An 18182-nucleotide genomic window follows, 5' to 3' on the forward strand; every position below is an offset into this window, starting at 1 on the left:
AACCTTTTCAGTGAGCTGAAACGGAACTGTTCACTATCTTTCAGTGAAGCAAATGCATCAGTGGCATTTACTTGCCCCAAGTAATCTTTAGGATTTGAGACAAAGAGTTACTGGATTACAGACATCTCAATCTCTCTACCAATTACGACTTGCACAACTTCCTTCATTCTGCATTTTCTCTCTATACAAGACCTTACTTTAGTACAAGAAAGATATAGTAGAAAACCAATTAAAACCAAAAATACTGGATTATAACATTAACTATGTTGAACTGAGTACACATGTGCACCACTCCCTAATCTCAACAAAATGTCTAAGACTCCCAGGAGCTCTTGTCAGAGATGAGAATGTTGACAGTGATTAACATTTAAAAAGCTATTACAGCACAACAGATACCATGCTAACTACCTTGTATGTAATTACTGAGTCCATGAGGAAGACACTAGTATTATATCCATTTTACAAATGAACAACCTGAGACAGTGAAATTTAAGTATCTTGCCTAAGATCACATATAGTCTAAGGTAAACCTGAGCTGAACGTTTAGATATTTAACTACTAGGCTACAGAATCCTAAATTAAAACTGGGCTTTGAACTGGAGATTAAAGGGAATAAACTAAAGGAATGGTATAGTAATGGCTAGCTCCACCAACATAAGAGATGAAGAGATCAAAATGCTAGCACAATAGTAGGCAATGTATCATGTTAAAATCTGCCAAGAAAATTACACTGATCTCCTTGACAGCAGGAGCTGCGTATTATTCATCTTTGTACCCTTCACACCTAGCAATACAGGGAAAGACAGGAAACAGTGAAATGATATTATAGCAATATACTTACCTGTGAAAGGTCTGGTATATCACCTCTGTCAATTCCGACTTGCTGCAAGAAGCAGAAGCATTGTATTTAATAAATGAAATTATAATAAATATTAAAAATTTAGAAAATGAAATTTACAGCTAGTACTGTGAACAATATTCTAGATAGATAATCTTTAAAATCAGAAGACTATTTAATATCCAGAAGTATCATTCAATATTCCCAAGGGCTTAGATGTTCTTTAATGGCTCTGAAAGTCATAAACGAAGAACTAGAGGCTGAAATTCAGTAAGACTATTAAGCTACCATTTCCACATCTTCTGAGCACCTATGTAAGCTATGCTGTCACAATCTGCAAGCCCAAAGACAGTCTCATGAAAGAATATTTTATTTCTCACATCATATGGAGCAGATGGTCTATTTCATCTCAGACCAGAAGAACTAGAGGTAAATAAAGGCTTAAAATTAAAGTCAATAACTACAACTATCAAATGCAAAGAACGTTAAGAGGCTAAAGGGAAAAGTCAACAAATTAAAACATTTAAATATTTACTGGAAACATAGTATATACAATACCTTTTTTTTTTTAAGATTTTATTTATTTGTCAGAAAGAGAGAGAGAGTGCGCACAAGCAGGGGGAGTGGCAGGCAGAGGCAGAGGGAGAAGCAGGCTCCCGCCAAGCAAGTAGCCTGATGTGGACCAGATCCCGGGACCCAGGGATCATGACCTGAGCTGAAGGCAGGCGCTTAACCAACCGAGCCACCCTGGGGTCCCAAACACTACCTTCTTCTTATTTTAGTAAATGACTGACCCAAAAGAAATGGAAAAAAAAAAAAAATACACTATTTCTCCTTGAGAGATACTTTAAATCCAATACAAACTTCAGTGGACTTCATAAAAGAGCTAACGTAAAGCTATTTTCTTCAAAGGTCTCATCGTCCTGTTTTATTCTATTTCATCTGCTACAGAATGAAATACCACTATGGTAATAGAGCTAGACTCACCAACTTGCTAGTTCCACATTAACTACTTTGATATAACTGATCAGTTATAGCCCAGTCATCACCCAAAATTATCCTAGCAAGACATCTCTACTGGTGATGGGTAGAGAGTACAGAAAGGGAAAACAAACAAAAACTTTGAAAGCTGCCTCTGTGCAAGCTCTGTGCAATGCCTGTAAGCATTACCACAACATAAATGCCTTCTGTGACAATGCCAGAAAATTACTTTTTTTAAAAGCAGGGTTTTATTAGCTTTTTATTATTTTTATTATGGTTTCTGGCAAAAGATATTCTTCAGTAAGATGTTTCGGACAGTTTAAACAACTTAAAAGTAAAATATTTTTGTCTAAACTAACTAAATCCTTCCTTTATTTGCCAAAATTAATGAACTACACTTTTCAAACACCATTTAGCTACCTGTAAAAATCCTTTGTACACATCAATACAGAAAAAAAATCACTTGGGCCAAAAGTTCTCAAAATAGAACATCTGCTGGATTCTGAACTGAAGGTTATAGATTACTTTCTTTTCACTGGAAAATATAAATGTATTACATAAAATTCCTATAAAATATATATTAGATTAATTATCCTTAAAAGACCACTACTGACATTCATTTGCGTTCCAGTAAGTGCTTTCTCAAGGTGGCAGAGAATAAAAATAATACCAAATGTCTTCAGGACGCAAACTAGAAGTCAGATACTGTTCTAAGCAATTTTACAACAACCCAGTGAGGTAAGTACTATTGAAAACCCCTTTTACAGATGAGGAAACCATGGGATGCCAAGATTAACACCTGTACCAAGATGGTATAGCTGAAATCAGGGTTCAAACTCGGGACATAAGCACCCAATTTTATAACACCCCACTGCAGAATCAAAACCACACTAGGGCAAACACGTTTTCTGGGTGTCGTGGGGAAAAAATGCGGAGAGGTTATCAGTCGATGGCTAAGAACAATTTCTATAGATTGATACAGAAATGTCATTCTGAATTATCTTAAAGTTTATCATTTGTAATGAGCTCACTAAAAATTAAAATGTTGGCTCAGGCTAACATTCTTTTAAAATATTTGTTTTCTTACAGGAAAAAAAACCTCTTGAGGAAAATTTTCTATTAAACCATATTTACCATTAATACATTAGACTGAGGAATGAAAAAAGAAAAGAACACTTTTAAGTAAAGTAGTATAACACTATTCTAGAAATTCAGAAAATTATTTTTTAAATAGATCTATAAAATTATCCTAACAACTTACATTCGTGGTTTTCATAATCAATGATAAACAATATATACACTAAATTCACTTCTGTAGGGGGAACAAAACTCTATGAACCATGTGACCCTATCTACAAGTCTCACTGAAGGAAAAAGACTTGCACTCACACTGAATACTCTCTATCACATACCAGGACAAATATGCTAAAATACATGGCTAATGCCAAACATAAAAATCTCTGCCACCATTATGTACCACCTACTGATTTTGCAGAGAAATAAACAATTTAAAAATAGATACTTTTCAATATTGAATATTGAATTAAATATATAGGATATATCTTACTCAATATCACATCATATTCATACCATAACAAAGGATTCAACAACAGCATATGGATATGACTAAATATATACTTCATCATATTTCAGATGTTTCTTTCATTTGGATAATGCCTTATTTCTTTAAAATCTATACTTAACGACAAAAAGGCAAGTTAAGAGACACAGTCAACTCAAGGACAGTTTACCTCTGCAACTTTGAGAAATTCTGAGATTCTTGTCATCCTAGTCAGGAACTTCTTATAGATGTCGAGACCTTCTTTGCACTGGTTCTTTTTCATATCAAAATATTTTTCTGCCAAAAGTAAATGTAAAAAATGCTTTTGTTCACATCAAAACAGAACACTCAAAAAGGAAAAGGATTAAGTAACAGCCCCAAAGAGATGATACAGGTGTCTCAGAGAACACACTCACCCTACAGGAAAAATATTAAGTGTTATATTAGCTTAGACATTTAAAGCAAATTAAAACAGAGGTGCTATTATATCAAAACAAAAATCATTTGACTTCGCCTATATTACTAGTCTGTTCTATAAAATTTCTTACCTCACAATTCCCTAATTTGCATTTTTTGTTAACATGTTATACTTTTCTCCATTTAAAAGAGCATTAACTTCTACTTCCAAATATTCTTACTAGTAACATATTAACAAAGATGGCAACTTTATCATGTCCAAATGTCAACTGGAAAACTTATTTAAACTTACTATATGAACAGCAACAAAGAGCTTCATTTATACCAATCACAAGGTCTTAAGACAGATTCCCAAAACTCTGTAGAAAACCTTCTATCTTTTACCTAAGAAACAGTAAGTTCAATTTCCCTATCATCATAAATTAAAACATTCCTAAAGAAAAAAAGTTGTGAATAAGCTCATAAAAAGCAAATTTAAATAAAAAAATTTTTAAAGGGGAGGGGAGGGAAAACAAGCACAATGGAGTGAACACATTTGATACCTGACACTTGATACTTAGGTACTCTTTAGACTGTTAACTTGTCTACTCCATCCAAGTCCCACAGAAAAAAATGACAATTTCTTGGCAAAATGAACCGCATTCTATATATATATATATAAAACTGCATTCTGTATATAATGAATATATACTTTCTTAAAACGCCTCAAAAGTAAAGGGCATCCCAAAAAATAAATGTTTAATGCATTTAAAATAATTATCAATTTTAAAATTAGGCTTACAACAAACATCTATTTTACAATTAAAATTCTTTATGGAGTAAATTGTGAGGAAGTAAGATTTTTCCGGCAGAGAAAAACTCCAACTTAATTTTAAGGGGATTTTATATTTTAAAAAATAGTAAAAACTAATAGGAAAAAACCACAGATATTTGTAAAAAAACAAAGTTCATCTAGGGGCACCTGGGTGGCTCAGTTGATTGAGCGGCTGGCTCTTGATTTTGGCCCAGGTCATGATCTTAGGGTCCTGGGATCAAGACCAGCACAGGGCCCCCTACTCGGTGGGAAGTCTGTTAGGGATTCTTTGTTCTCTCCCTATTCCCCTCCATCCCCTTTCACCCCACTAACCCCTCACACCCGACCCCGATAGGTGTGCACACGTGTGTGTGCATAAGCACACTCTCACTCTCTCTAAAATAAGTAAATCTTTAAAAAAAAAATGAATTTCATCCAGTTGAACCTTCTAGTTGTAAAAAGAAGTATTTAATCACTTAACCCATAATCAGGTATAAAAATCTTTTCTCCAAATAAATTGTCATCATCAATAACCCAACGAGTGGTTAGGCAGCTCTAAGTAACAACTCATACATTATTTATCAACAGGACACAAGATTAAAAAAAATAAAATGTTATTAAACTACAACAGTGTTGGGGGGCATTGGTGGCTCAGTCTGTTAAGTGTCTGGCTTCAATTCAGGTCATGATCCCAGGGTCCTGAGATGGAGCCCTGCACTGGACTCCCTCAGTAGGGAGTCTGCCTCTCCCTCTCCTTCTGTTCCTACCCCTGGCTATGCTTTCTCTCCCTCTCTCAAATCAATAAATAAAATCTTAAAAGAACAGCAACAACAACAAACTACAGCAATATTTACCCAACAGGTTTATAATTCCTTCATTGTACGCTGCAAACAGTCTAATGGCATCTTTGAACAGGAGCATGAAGGCAGCATTTATTACCCCATTTGTAAGTTCATTACTATTAACCTGAGGAAAAATCAGGAAAAAAAGATGAGCTAATCTATGTATTAAATGACAAAAACTTCCTTCAAAAACTGTAACTTCAAATATTTAAATGTATTAGAGAAAAAGACATTTATTTCTTGCAATCAGAGTTATATCCAAATAGTGCAAAAATCTGTCAAGAGTTCAGGCACAAGCAAACAAAAATTCTTTAACATTCAATTTAGTTCAGAAATAAGTCACAAAGAACTAAAATACCCTGTAACTTCTGAAATTCCTAGGCAATCACCAAGGCACAAAGCTAAACTAGGTAGAAGAAATGTGTTTTTTTTTAAATACACCTTTTTCCAATATTATAAACAAACACCTTCACAATGGCTATGATAATATTTCTATTTCATATGGGGGAATTAAATGATATACTGATTGTAAACAGCATAGTACCTCACACATAGAGAATATTATTACTAAATTATGATGTAACAACAACAACAAAAAAGCACCTATTTGTCTATCAAAAATATTAGAAATACCTTTAGTTTTATCTCGAGAAACGAATCAAAAGGATGAACCAATTAACTTGTTTTTAGGTATAGAAAAACATAAGCACAAAGTTGAACAGTAAACAACAAATTGGTAAATACTTGCAAAATCTCTAACAAGGTTGACTTCCATTATAGAGAATCCTAATAATGAAGCAAATGACAGACAATTCACATATCATGTTGAAAAGACTTCCCTTATCAGGTAAATTAAAATATAATAATTAAGCTAGACTAGAACTATCCTTTCTTTAGCACCAGACTAGGAGATACCAAAACAATCAAAACCAAGCTATTACTCAGTGCCAACAAGGATGAAGAAAAACAGGCACTTGTTAACAAGTGACTGGGCTTAATCCTTTTGTAACGTAACTTGTCAGTATTTATTAAAAATTTAAGCGTTTGGGGTGCCTGGGTGGCTCAGTGGGTTATAGCCTCTGCCTTCCGATCAGGTCATAATTCCAGCGTCCTGGGATGGAGCCCAGCATCTGGCTCTCTGCTCAGCAGGGAGCCTGCTTCCTCCTCTTTCTCTGTCTGCCTCTCTGCCTACTTGTGATCTTTGTCTGTCAAATAAATAATTAAATCTTTAAAAAAAAAATTTAAGTGTTTATGTTCTTTGATCCACCAATCTTTTCTAGGCATTAACCCTACAGAATTAGGTTTATAAATGGGTAGGTAACACACACTAACACACAAATAGAATTTAGTGTGTCCCCCCTCTCTGGTTCCTTCCCATTCATTTTCTGAATTTAAAAAAAATCAAGAAAAACTCCAAATCCCTGTCAAAAGAACATCAGACAAATTGTTACATGCAATGAAGGACAACAGAGACACTGAAAAGAACACAGTTTTATAAAAATATTCATAATACATCAGGTGAAGTAAGTTTCACAGTTGGACCCTCTCTCTAATAAAAACCAAAATAAAGCTCCATAGTTACACCAATCCCCTATGTCTTCCACACTAGAGATCAGCAAACATTTTCTGTATAGGAACTGAATGTAAATATTTTAGATTTTGCAAATTATATGGTTTCAGTCACAACTACTCAGTTCTGTTATTACATCAAAAAAGCATCCATAAACAGTATGTAAGCCACTGAGCCTGGTTGTATTATAAAAATACTATTACAGAAACTGAATTGAAATTTCATATAATTTTCACCAGTCAAAAATATTCTTTTCTTTAAAATTATTTTCAACCATTTAAAAATATAAAAATTATTCTTAGCTCACAAGCCATATAAACAGGCAGTAAGCCATAGTTTAATAACCTATTCCAGTCTATGAAGCATCTACAGAATTAATTTATTGTTTACTCAACATGTACTCTATGCACCACACACTCCTGACAATGGAGACATAGTAGAGAAAAAGCAGACCTGGTCCCTGCCCTCAAGAACTTTAAAGACTATCAATTAATAGCACAAGTTAAAGGAAAAATCTATTTGAGTATGAAATTTTCAAAGTTTCATTCACTGACTTGTACTTATATAAGCTCTAAAATAAAATGTCTCAAGACAGATGCCCCCAAAAAGAACAGATTTGAAAATGCTAACACCTCACATATCACAAACAAATGACAAGGTTGGTAACTTGGTTTAAATAATGGTCACTGAAACAAAACTTTCAGGGAACACAATGCTTTTCAGCAACAGCTATATATATAACAAGCTGTTTTTATATATATATATATATAAAAAAACAAGTGTATATATATAACAAGTGTACTTGAACTTCCCTGTATTTGTTAATAACTGATATGCTTTCGGTCCTACAATGCAGACAAAGGTGAAGTATTATATTGGCTATTCATAAAGAAAATCTTTACCTATTTTTAAAATCCAAAAACCATTATCAAAAAAATTTTGATTTTCAGATCAATCCTTTCACCTATCACTTTCTTTAGCTAGTATACCTTATAATTCTAGAGCTAGAGAAGCAACACCAAACAAGTCAGAGCAAATCTAAAAAAATCATAAAAATTCAAACTAACCTAGTTTGGGACCACATTTATAGAGAGTCCTTAGCCAAACAGGATATTAATGTGAAAAAATTAAGAGTTTATGAAAACTTGAGAATAAAGACTGTGATCAATAATGTATTTTTTTAGGGGTGCGTGGGTGGCTCAGTGGGTTAAAGCCTCTGCCTTCGGCTCAGGTCATGATCCTGGGATAGAGCCCTGCACTGGGCTCTCTGCTCAGCAGGGAGCCTGCTTCCCTTCCTCTCTCTGCCTGCCTCTCTGCCTACTTGTGATCTCTGTCAAACAAATAGTATCTTTTAAAAAAATAAAAAATAAAAAATGCATATTTTTCAAATCTTAAATTTTTATAAAAGCATTTGCACAATCAACTTACATTAAAATCAAGAAGGGCATCCATCTGATTTTGAATAATTGGTACAGTTTTTAGGAGTTTTTCTGTGTTCATTGTTCTCATAACACCATCAGCCCTGTTTTTAAATTAAAAAAAAAAAGAAAGAATTGTTGTTAAATCTACATTTTAAGCTCTCATCTGGTTCTCTATTTAAAGAGAACAAGTTGCTATAAAACATCACATATTTTTAAATCATTATCAAACCTGACACTTCAACGAAAGTCATACAGAGAAAAAACAAAACAGGAAACACTGTATGCCCAACATCAAAGAACTAAAAAAAAAAGTGTAAAAACATTAGACATAAAAATCAAAGCTTACATTATACGCCAGATTTACAACATATTTTTCACATGAGGAATCATCTGATCCTCATGCCACTCGTATGTGTAAAGGGCAATTTTGCAGATTTTTTTTTTAATTGGAAAAAAAAAAAGAGAAATCATCATTGGCCTCAAATCACTAAACATTTAAGACATGAGGGAGCCAGGAGATGAACTCAAGTCAGAGTAAGCACTGCTTTATTTAAGGAATTTTATTTATGACTCGAACAGCAATGACTTATAAGACATTAAAATATGTGATATTTAAGAGGAATGCTTCTAAATATTTTATTAAAATTTCCCAAAGATTTAAATATTACTTTAGATATTTAGTCTAAATATACAAGAAATATTAGCAGTATCAGAAAAAACTAGAATTTTACAAAAGTAGTTTATCCCCATTTACTAGATAAGAGGTACCTGGGGCTAAGGTACACAATGAACATCATGCTCCATTTTAAGGGTTGGTGTATGTTTTTCACATGCTCACCAAAATCCTATAGACAGACTATTCCCATTCTGTTTGATGAAGTTTTAGGTTCCTTGAGATTATATGACTGTCTAAGGTCAGAGAACTAATAGGTGGTAGGATCGTTATGTAAACCCAGGTATATCAGACTCAAGAACAGTGCTGTTCATAACCTTTTGTCAGAAAAAAACATCACTTCCAGAAAGTGTGTAGACTTTCTCTAATTTACAAATGACCTACATTTACTTATAAACAGCCACTCCTCTCAACTCCAGTTAAAATGCACTAGTTTAGGTCATGTAGTAGAAAATCCATGTTGGTTCTCCAACGGGTACTTGTCTAAAATTATATGACTAGACTATATATATATATAGACTAGACTAGTGTTTTCTTCACTATCATATTTTCCGTGTCTTGCTGGCTCCTCATTCTTTACACATCCTCTAAAATACATGTTTTGTACCTTAAAGTGTTCCTTGGCCCATCCTCTCACTCTATACTTAAACCCCCAAGTAATCTGTCACTCCCAACACAGAAATCGCTAAGATGCCAACGACAGACTTATACTCCTAGACCAGAACTCCCAAGTTCCAAGTTAGTATGTCTAATTTCCCACTTCATATCTCATCTTGTATAAATTAACAGGCACGTTAAAACTAGTATTTCCAAAACTAAATCCTTAATTTTGTACCAGTATGCCCAATTCTACTCCACTCCAAAATCTTCCCAGTAAAAGGTGCCCATCTCCCCAGGGACTTACACCAGAAACCCTAGAGACAAGTTTGATCCCCCTTCTCTCACTAGCTCCCACATGATGTCTTTCCAAAGAACTTCAAATTTCTCAATTAAGAAAAATCCTAACAACTACCAAATGCTTATATTAGACTTTAAAAGACTCAAATAATTCACAAATCCAAGTGCTTTAACAACAATTCATACTCCATACAGAACATCAAGTTTTAGGACTTCTTAAATACATTATAATTAAATTCAGATACTTGTTTCTCAAATAAAAAAGCAATGGATTACAGGCTGGTCACCCATGTCCTTATTTACAGAAAATACCTGGGTTATTCTTTTCTTTTTTAATATTTTATTTAGTTATTTATTTGACAGACCGAGATCACAAGTAGGCAGAGAGGCAGGCAGAGAGAGAGAGAGGAGGAAGCAGGCTTCCCGCTGAGCAGAGAGCCCCATGCGGGGCTTGATCCCAGGACTCTGGGATCACGACCTGAGTTGAAGGCAGAGGCTTTAACCCACTGAGCCACCCAGGCGCCCCCTACCTGGGTTATTCTGTCTTTTGCTCATTATATAGTAGTGTCTTGATACTTTGAATCAAACCAATTCAGAATTCAAGGTAATTCAATTTTAAGTTAGTACTATCAAAAAGTGGAATGTTAAAAAGAAAACGTAGAGACTAATATTTAATAAGCAACTGAAAAGATCAATCTATAGGCAACTGGATCCATTTTTCATAGACTATTTAATATGGGGCGCCTGGGTGGCTCAGCGAGTTAAGCCTCTACCTTTGGCTCAGGTCATGATCTCAGGGTCCTGGGATCGAGTCCCACATCAGGCCCTCTGCTCAGCAGGGAGCCTGCTTCCCCTCTCTCTCTGCCTACTTGCTATCTCTGTCAAATAAATAAAATTAAAAAATCTTAAAAAAAAAAACTATTTAATAGACTATTTACCAACTGATCTAGCCATCTTTTCAAAAACTGCTAAACACCTATGTTTAGACACTGTGGTAAGTCCTGAAGATATATTATGACTAAGGTTATATTGCCCTCATGGAGGCGACATGTTAACATAAAATCTAACAACAGAAATAAGATTTCCTCAAAGAAATGATGTTTGAGTGAATTATTGAAGAATGACTAAGTATTTACCAAAATAACAAAAAAAGAGGCTTTATTTAAAGAAGGCAGTACTTATAAGCAAAAAGTCATTTAACCATTACTGGTCAATAATTCATCTTAATTTTTTAATATCCTATATTTCTATTAGAAAATATAGTTGATCTCCACCTCACTTTTTTTTATACCAAGATATGTTACAAATGAATCAAAGACTTTAACATAAAATACTATATCCATAAATATATACAATGAAAACATGAATAGGTAATCGATCATTTGGGGGGTAGAAAAGCTCATTTTGAGTGTCCTTAAAAAGAGAATAGCCATAAAAATAAAGACTACTCCTAAGATTTTAAAACTTCTCATAATGTTTAAAATAGAGAGAATTTACTTGTAACTCATAACAATTTATTTTCCCAGTAAACCAAAAGCTTATTTGTTGGAATGTTTGCCACGTGCTAAGCATTACACACAGTTATTTAAGTCTTACTATGATCCTAACAGACTAATAATATCACTGTTTTACATCTTACAGATGAAATAATTCAGAACTTAAATCAAGGCTTCCCCATTGTGCCAGAGCAAACAGTACAAATAGGCTATCTATGCACCAAGATATCAATCCTTAACCCTTCAGCCTCAAGAAGTGTTCTTAATTTAATCCACTGTCCTGTACAAATAGTATCAGTGTATGTGCCATATGAAAAAAATTAGCATGATGGATATGTAATAAAAAGATCCTTGGGGGCACCTGGGTGGCTCAGTCACTAAGCGTCTGCCTTCGGCTCAGGTCATGATCCAGAGTCCTGGTATCAAGCCCCGCATCTGGCTTCCTGCTTCTCAGAGTTACCTATATTACCTATATTATTCTTGCAGCATTTCTGGAAGTGAAATTATTTCAAAATAAAATTATTTTTTAAAAGTGAGCAAGCTGGCTGAAGTATGTTACTAAAATTCCTCATCTAACTGGAGTGAAGCTAGAATTCAAACCCAGATTAATCTGACTAAACAGCCTGGGAGAGAGGGACGCATGGTTGGTGACACTCCCACTGCTTGTGCGTGCACACTCTCTCTAAAAATGAATAAATAAAATCTTAAAAAAATAATAAACAGCCTGTGAGCTCTTAACATTAAACACAACAGGAAGGAATAAAATACCGAATAGGAAGGGGGCAAAAGATACTGAAAGGCAATGAATGAAGTATGGATTGCATTTTAAGAGACAAAGAGGCTCAGTATCACCATTTATTGAATTATTCAATCACTCAATGTAAAATGAACACCCAGTACGATACCTTTTCATGAAGATGGAAAAGTACAGAGGTATCTGTAACTGTATTTAAGTCAATAATTTGGTACAACTTTTATAAAGGCCAATTTGTTGTTTTCTATTAAAATGTTAAATGTGTATACTGGTTTACACATACCAAACATACAAAATTATTACCCCAATAAGTAAAACTTTACTATTTACCACACAAATCCTCTCCAAAAAATAAAACAACTCACTGAGGTTCAGCCATAATATGATACATTTCAAGCACTGTCACTTTCTCAACTTATACCCTAATGTCCCATTATTTTTTCTTCCTTATATACATAATCTGATAAATATGTATGTATGTGGATGTATCTGTGTGTGTTTGTCAATTTTGTGCTTCTTGGTTCACTCAATTATGGCTCCTTGATTCACTTTCCTCTCCTTTAAGAGTAGTTTCCTTTATGTCAACACTAAATATATTGTGATTACTCAAGGCTGTTCTCAGCCAAATAATAAAAGTCTGCTCTATTGAATACGGAGTGCAGCAACTCTCCTCAATCTCAAAACTAGCCCTTCAGATTAGGAAAAAAGTTACTACTTTAAAAAATCTATTAATATGGGGGCGACTGGGTGGCTCAGTCGTTAAGCGTCTGCCTTCGGCCCAGAGTTCTGGGATCAAGCCCTGCATCGGGCTCCCTGCTCGGTGGGAAGCCTGCTTCTCTCTCTCCTACTCTCCCTGCTTGTGTTCCCTCTCTCGCTGTGTCTCTCTCTGTCAAATAAATAAATAAAATATTTTTTAAAATCTATTAATATGAAATCTACAAATATCCTAAAGATTAGTTTTACTGAACATACTTTATAGTGAAATATTAATAGAAGTCAAAATGGAAAATGGTTCATGGGACAGAATACTGGAATTAAGAACCAGATTTTTAAGACGAACTCCTCTATTATCATCTCACAAACAACAAAGTACTTTAAGATAGGAAACAAAATCTGTGGAATTTAGTTTTGGTAAATTCCAAACTAATCACCTCCTGATTAATTTGGAATAGATACACAGAACATTTAGGTTTTAAAGATGCCTGGTGGGATGCCTGCGTGGCTCAGTCAGTTAAGCGGCTGCTTTCAGCTGCTTAGCTGGGATCATGACCTGAGTCGGAGGCAAAGGTTTTAACCCACTAAGCCACCCAGGTGCCCCTTTAGTGGCTTTTTCCTAAGATCTTCTATCATATACCCCAAGAAAAATCTATATACCAGGTTGTATCAGGTAGCAATCCACACTGCAACAAGGATGCTACAACTCGAATACATTTTGCTAGGTGAGAAAAGCCAGACTCAAAAGGCCACGTAATGTATGATTTCATTTACATAAAATATCCAGAATAGGCAAATCCATAAACACAAAGTAGATTTGTAGCTGCCAAGGTATCAAGGAAGATGGAAACGGGAAGTGATTCCTAATGGGTGTGAGGTTTCTTACAGAAATGATGAAATGTTCCGAGATTAGACAGTAATGTGGCACAACTTTGTAATATACTAAAACCCACTTAATTATATACTTTAAAAGAGTGAATTTTAGGTTGTGTGAATCGTATCTCAATAAAGCTTATCCTAGCACAAAAAGCGTATGATGTACTTCAAAGAAATATAAAACTCATCATTCAAAACTGGTCTGACATTTCATAATCCGTAACTTAATAATTTCTATGGTTTACATTTTAAAATAGCCAAATACATCAGATATAAAAAAAAAAAAGGAAAGCTTAACTCACCCTCTTTTCACTTTTGTGAAATCAAACGCAACTTGTCTGTATGAAACTGCTTTTTCATTGAGATATCTACTATACCGCCTAATAAATGTAGACATGTCATATCCTGTAAGAAACAAAAAATGTTTTCACAAATTATTGAAATCCCAATTTGCTTAGAAAACCAACTCATTTCATCCAATGACAATATCTTGATATCCCAACTCAATCTAACGACGTATATTAAGTGATTAATAATAGTATCACATTAAAATCTCTAAGACCTCACATGTTTTAAGTCAGGAAAGTCCTATGTGGCTTTGAAAAACCTCCCCCCACTTATAATTTCACTAATAAATATTTCTATTTTACCTCTGACTAACATTCCTACCACAACTGGAAAACCATGTTCTCTTAAACACTCTTTGATAACCTCATAACTCAAATTTAACATCCTATGGGACCATAAGCCCCTATCCTCAAATCATTTTGTAATTTTATAATTTTCATACTTATGAAATCTTCAGTTGTGTATTATTTGTAACAACCAAACTTATATATGCCAATCTTATAAAAAGTGCATAAAATTATTGCATAGTACAATGAAAGAAATAGCAATGTGCAAGTTTAAAGCATAATAAGAAAGTAGAGGGGTATTTTCGATAAAACTTTCTCTAAGATTTTATCATAATCATGAGATTTGAAAACTTCAGCAACATAAGATCAAATCAATGCTATTTAAAAAGCAACTTGTATTTTAATTATTGCTTTGCTCAAGGAGTCTACAATTTTTGCTACTCATTAAAAAGCAGGTCCATCTTATTTTAGCTCATCTTCATCTAATAAATTTCACTTTATTTGATGATTTCTACAACTTTAAAAAGACAAAAGCAAAACGGTAACATTTTTGTGACTGTATTTAACATCATTACCAATTCATTTATTCAGCAAATATTTACTGAGTGCCTACTCAGTGCTGCTGGAGAAAAACCAATGAACAAAATGGAAAAAAAAAAAAAAAAGACTGCCCTCATATATTCTCGTAACTACTACTGTATTGTATAAGGTGTTACATATATTCCCTACCTCTTTTAGTTTCTGACACTTTCCCTGAACACTGTGTTCCCATATTACTCTTATTCCATGTTCAGTTTCTACCTCTTTGATGTACAGTGTTTAACTCACTAGACTAGAGGCTTATTTATATTTATACACACCCAGTATAATACCTAGTGTGTGCATGTGTATATATATATAGACACACAAACACATACATATATATATATATATATATATATATATATATATATAACATAACAGACCTCACCCAACAAAATACATATGCAATAAAAATTATTTGTCAAAACCACTGAATCACATGCTTTTATTTACTTTCTGGGCTTTCTCTAGAGAACAGGAGCTTCAAATAAAAGGCCTAAAAAATGTTCTCTACATAAAAGGAACAAAAGTCCTAAAACCTTATTACTAGAAGTGCTTAATTTCCATCTTAAGAAAAGTAGAAAATCAGTAGCTAGTAAGACACCAAAAATACCCCATTGGGACAAATGCATATACTCTGCTTTTGAGTAGTGGTTTGCAAACTGTTTTCCAGAGATTCTTAACTTCTAATGAAGTGAATGAAGGGAAACAGAATCAAAAATACAAGCAAGTAGATTTTCTTCCATATCCCTGAAAAGAGACCAGCTCCAGTTTTATCTGCTACATATTTCTGGTGTCTATTTAAGGTTTTACTTGAAAAAGGTATTCTACTGCTTAATTTATTCTTAACTACTGAAAGTACTACTCCTCTTAAAGAAAAATCAATCTTGTAACACTCAGCCCTATGTAGAGATTACTGGCCTTCCAAAATCTCTGGAAGATAGGGTATTTGATTCATTCTAATTAATACTCCCATCTGCCCAAAGTGAACAAGTATTGAACTGGGCAGTCCCTGGCCCAAACACTGCTAGTCACTAAATTCCATTGATGTTACCTCCAGAAGAGACATTATTCAGGTCCTCACTACCTTTCTACTAGTGACCAGAACAATGAACAGAACAGTCTCAATGTCTTTAAGACTTTATCAATGTCTTTAAGACTTTATGACTCTAATCCAACCTGTACTGATCTATGGCAATTTCTTTATAACATACACTCCCTCTCCCCTTCTTCCTCAAATCAAAAAACTCTGATGGTTTCTCACTGCATTATAAAACCCCAACTCTATAAAAATCTTCCATGTCTGATTTTGGCCCCAAACAGCTTCTTGAAGGCCATCTGCCACTACATGTCCTGCAATACGTCACTTGTAAATTCTATTCATATTCATTTGCTCTACAAATCTTAAATATCCCATACTCTTTCACATCTGTGTACATCTATGTACCTTTGCTTAAACCAGCCCACATCCTCGTCCATCTTTCAAAGCCCAAAAAAAAAACCCTCCCCGTCTCCAAAGACATTTCCCAGATTGAGCCCTACTGTTGAATATTCCCAAGTCATGTGGTATGTCCCTTATGATGTCATTCCTAGACTTGACCCTGTACAATGTTAACAGCTTAGTTCTCGAGCTAAGTACAACAGATCCAGTAAGACAGAACATGCACAGAGCACATAGCAATCTCAAGTTACTGAATTAAAAGCAGAATAAATAACAGATGTGAGCATCAGTGAGCAACTCATCCGAATAACGTACCATACTTACCTCTGCTACTAAAATATATAATATTCCCAGCTACATTTTAAAAATAAAGCATAAAATAACAACAGTAACAATGAAATCTCATACTTATATAGTGTTTCCTGTGTGCCAGGCATTGTTGTAAGCACTTTACATTTATTAACTAGATTAAGCCTCTTTACAACCCTAGAGAGTAAGTGCTATCGTTATTCCTGACTCTACAGACCCAGAGAGGTGAAGTAAGTTGCTCAAATTCACACCGCTGGTTAGTAGTAAAGATGGGACTGAAACCCAGGCAGTTCAATTCCAGAATCCATGCTCTGAAACCACTATCCAATTCTATTTCTTAGAGTTCTAGGTGTCAAGTACTAAAGTCAATATAATCATCACATTAAAAGGCAGTCTTTTCTTCCTTACACCTTTCACTAAAATATGTGATTACTCCACAGCTAAAAGACAGAGTTCAACTCTGTAGTAGTCATCATACAGGATTGATTTTCCATAATGAAAAAGCTGTCTTTACCTTGCAATCCACTTTTATCCAAAAAATTGCTTAAGTTAAACAACGTGTTTCTTGAAGCCAAATACTGAATAAAGCGCTGGAAAACAAACAAATGATGATGTCAAATTAAGGCAATGTCATCTAACAACCTCTAATTCAACAATGGGGAAGGGAGTGTGTTTAACACATTCTGTTAAGCTTATCTAGCTTAAATTTCTCATTCTCAGTCCTACTAACGAGTTACCAAACCTAAATACATAATCCATATATGTCACTAGCACAAAGGAATTTATTAAAGCCTAATGCTCATGGCTTTGGCATAAGCATCAAAATAAAAGGAAACAGGCACTTCTACCCTGGAATCAGCAATTCTGGCTTTACTACAGCATATTAGAGCTATAGCTAATCACACTAAAGTGGCATCTTTACTTTAAACAGCTACCTGATGACCCATATTTTTATGACATTTTTAAGAATGAAACACTTACAATCATACAAGAGAATAGTATTACAAATATCCCCTTACCCACTGTCCAGATTAAACCAAGGCCATATTTACTTTAGATCTTCTTACAGAAACAAAACATTAAAGAGTCTATTGAAACACTCCTTCTCTCTCATTTCCTTCCCTCTTCAAAATCAATCACTTTTCTGAAGTAGGTTATCTATCACTCTAACACGTATTTTTATAATTTTTCTACTTAACCCATAAATGGTACAAATTTAATTTTCTATTTTAAATTTACAGAAAAATCATACCGTACTTATTCTTTTCCAATGTGCTTAAAATTTTTAATAACTTTTCCCCAATAATTATCCATTTAATATATGTAGATCTAGTTCACTCATTTAAAGTGATGTTCTAGTATTTCAGGGACCTACTATATCA

The 18182-nt window shown here is 34.1% G+C and overlaps 1 protein-coding gene across 5 annotated transcripts in view; it reads right to left on the bottom strand.

Moving 5' to 3' along the window:
• Positions 1-18182, bottom strand: part of PICALM (phosphatidylinositol binding clathrin assembly protein) — a 102662-nt gene that overhangs the window by 45918 nt on the left and 38562 nt on the right. For all 5 annotated transcript variants that reach the window (XM_080815706.1, XM_080815704.1, XM_080815705.1 and 2 more), the window contains exons 3-8: positions 17315-17390; positions 14136-14238; positions 8431-8524; positions 5445-5556; positions 3571-3677; positions 842-883 (exon numbers count right to left, since the gene is read on the bottom strand). In XM_080815706.1, coding sequence (XP_080671832.1) covers positions 842-883; positions 3571-3677; positions 5445-5556; positions 8431-8524; positions 14136-14238; positions 17315-17390 — 534 coding nt within the window. The remainder of the gene's footprint in view (positions 1-841; positions 884-3570; positions 3678-5444; positions 5557-8430; positions 8525-14135; positions 14239-17314; positions 17391-18182) is intronic.

This window comes from Martes martes (genome assembly GCF_963455335.1).
Source record: "Martes martes genome assembly, chromosome: 10".
Classification (NCBI taxonomy): Eukaryota; Metazoa; Chordata; class Mammalia; order Carnivora; family Mustelidae; genus Martes; species Martes martes.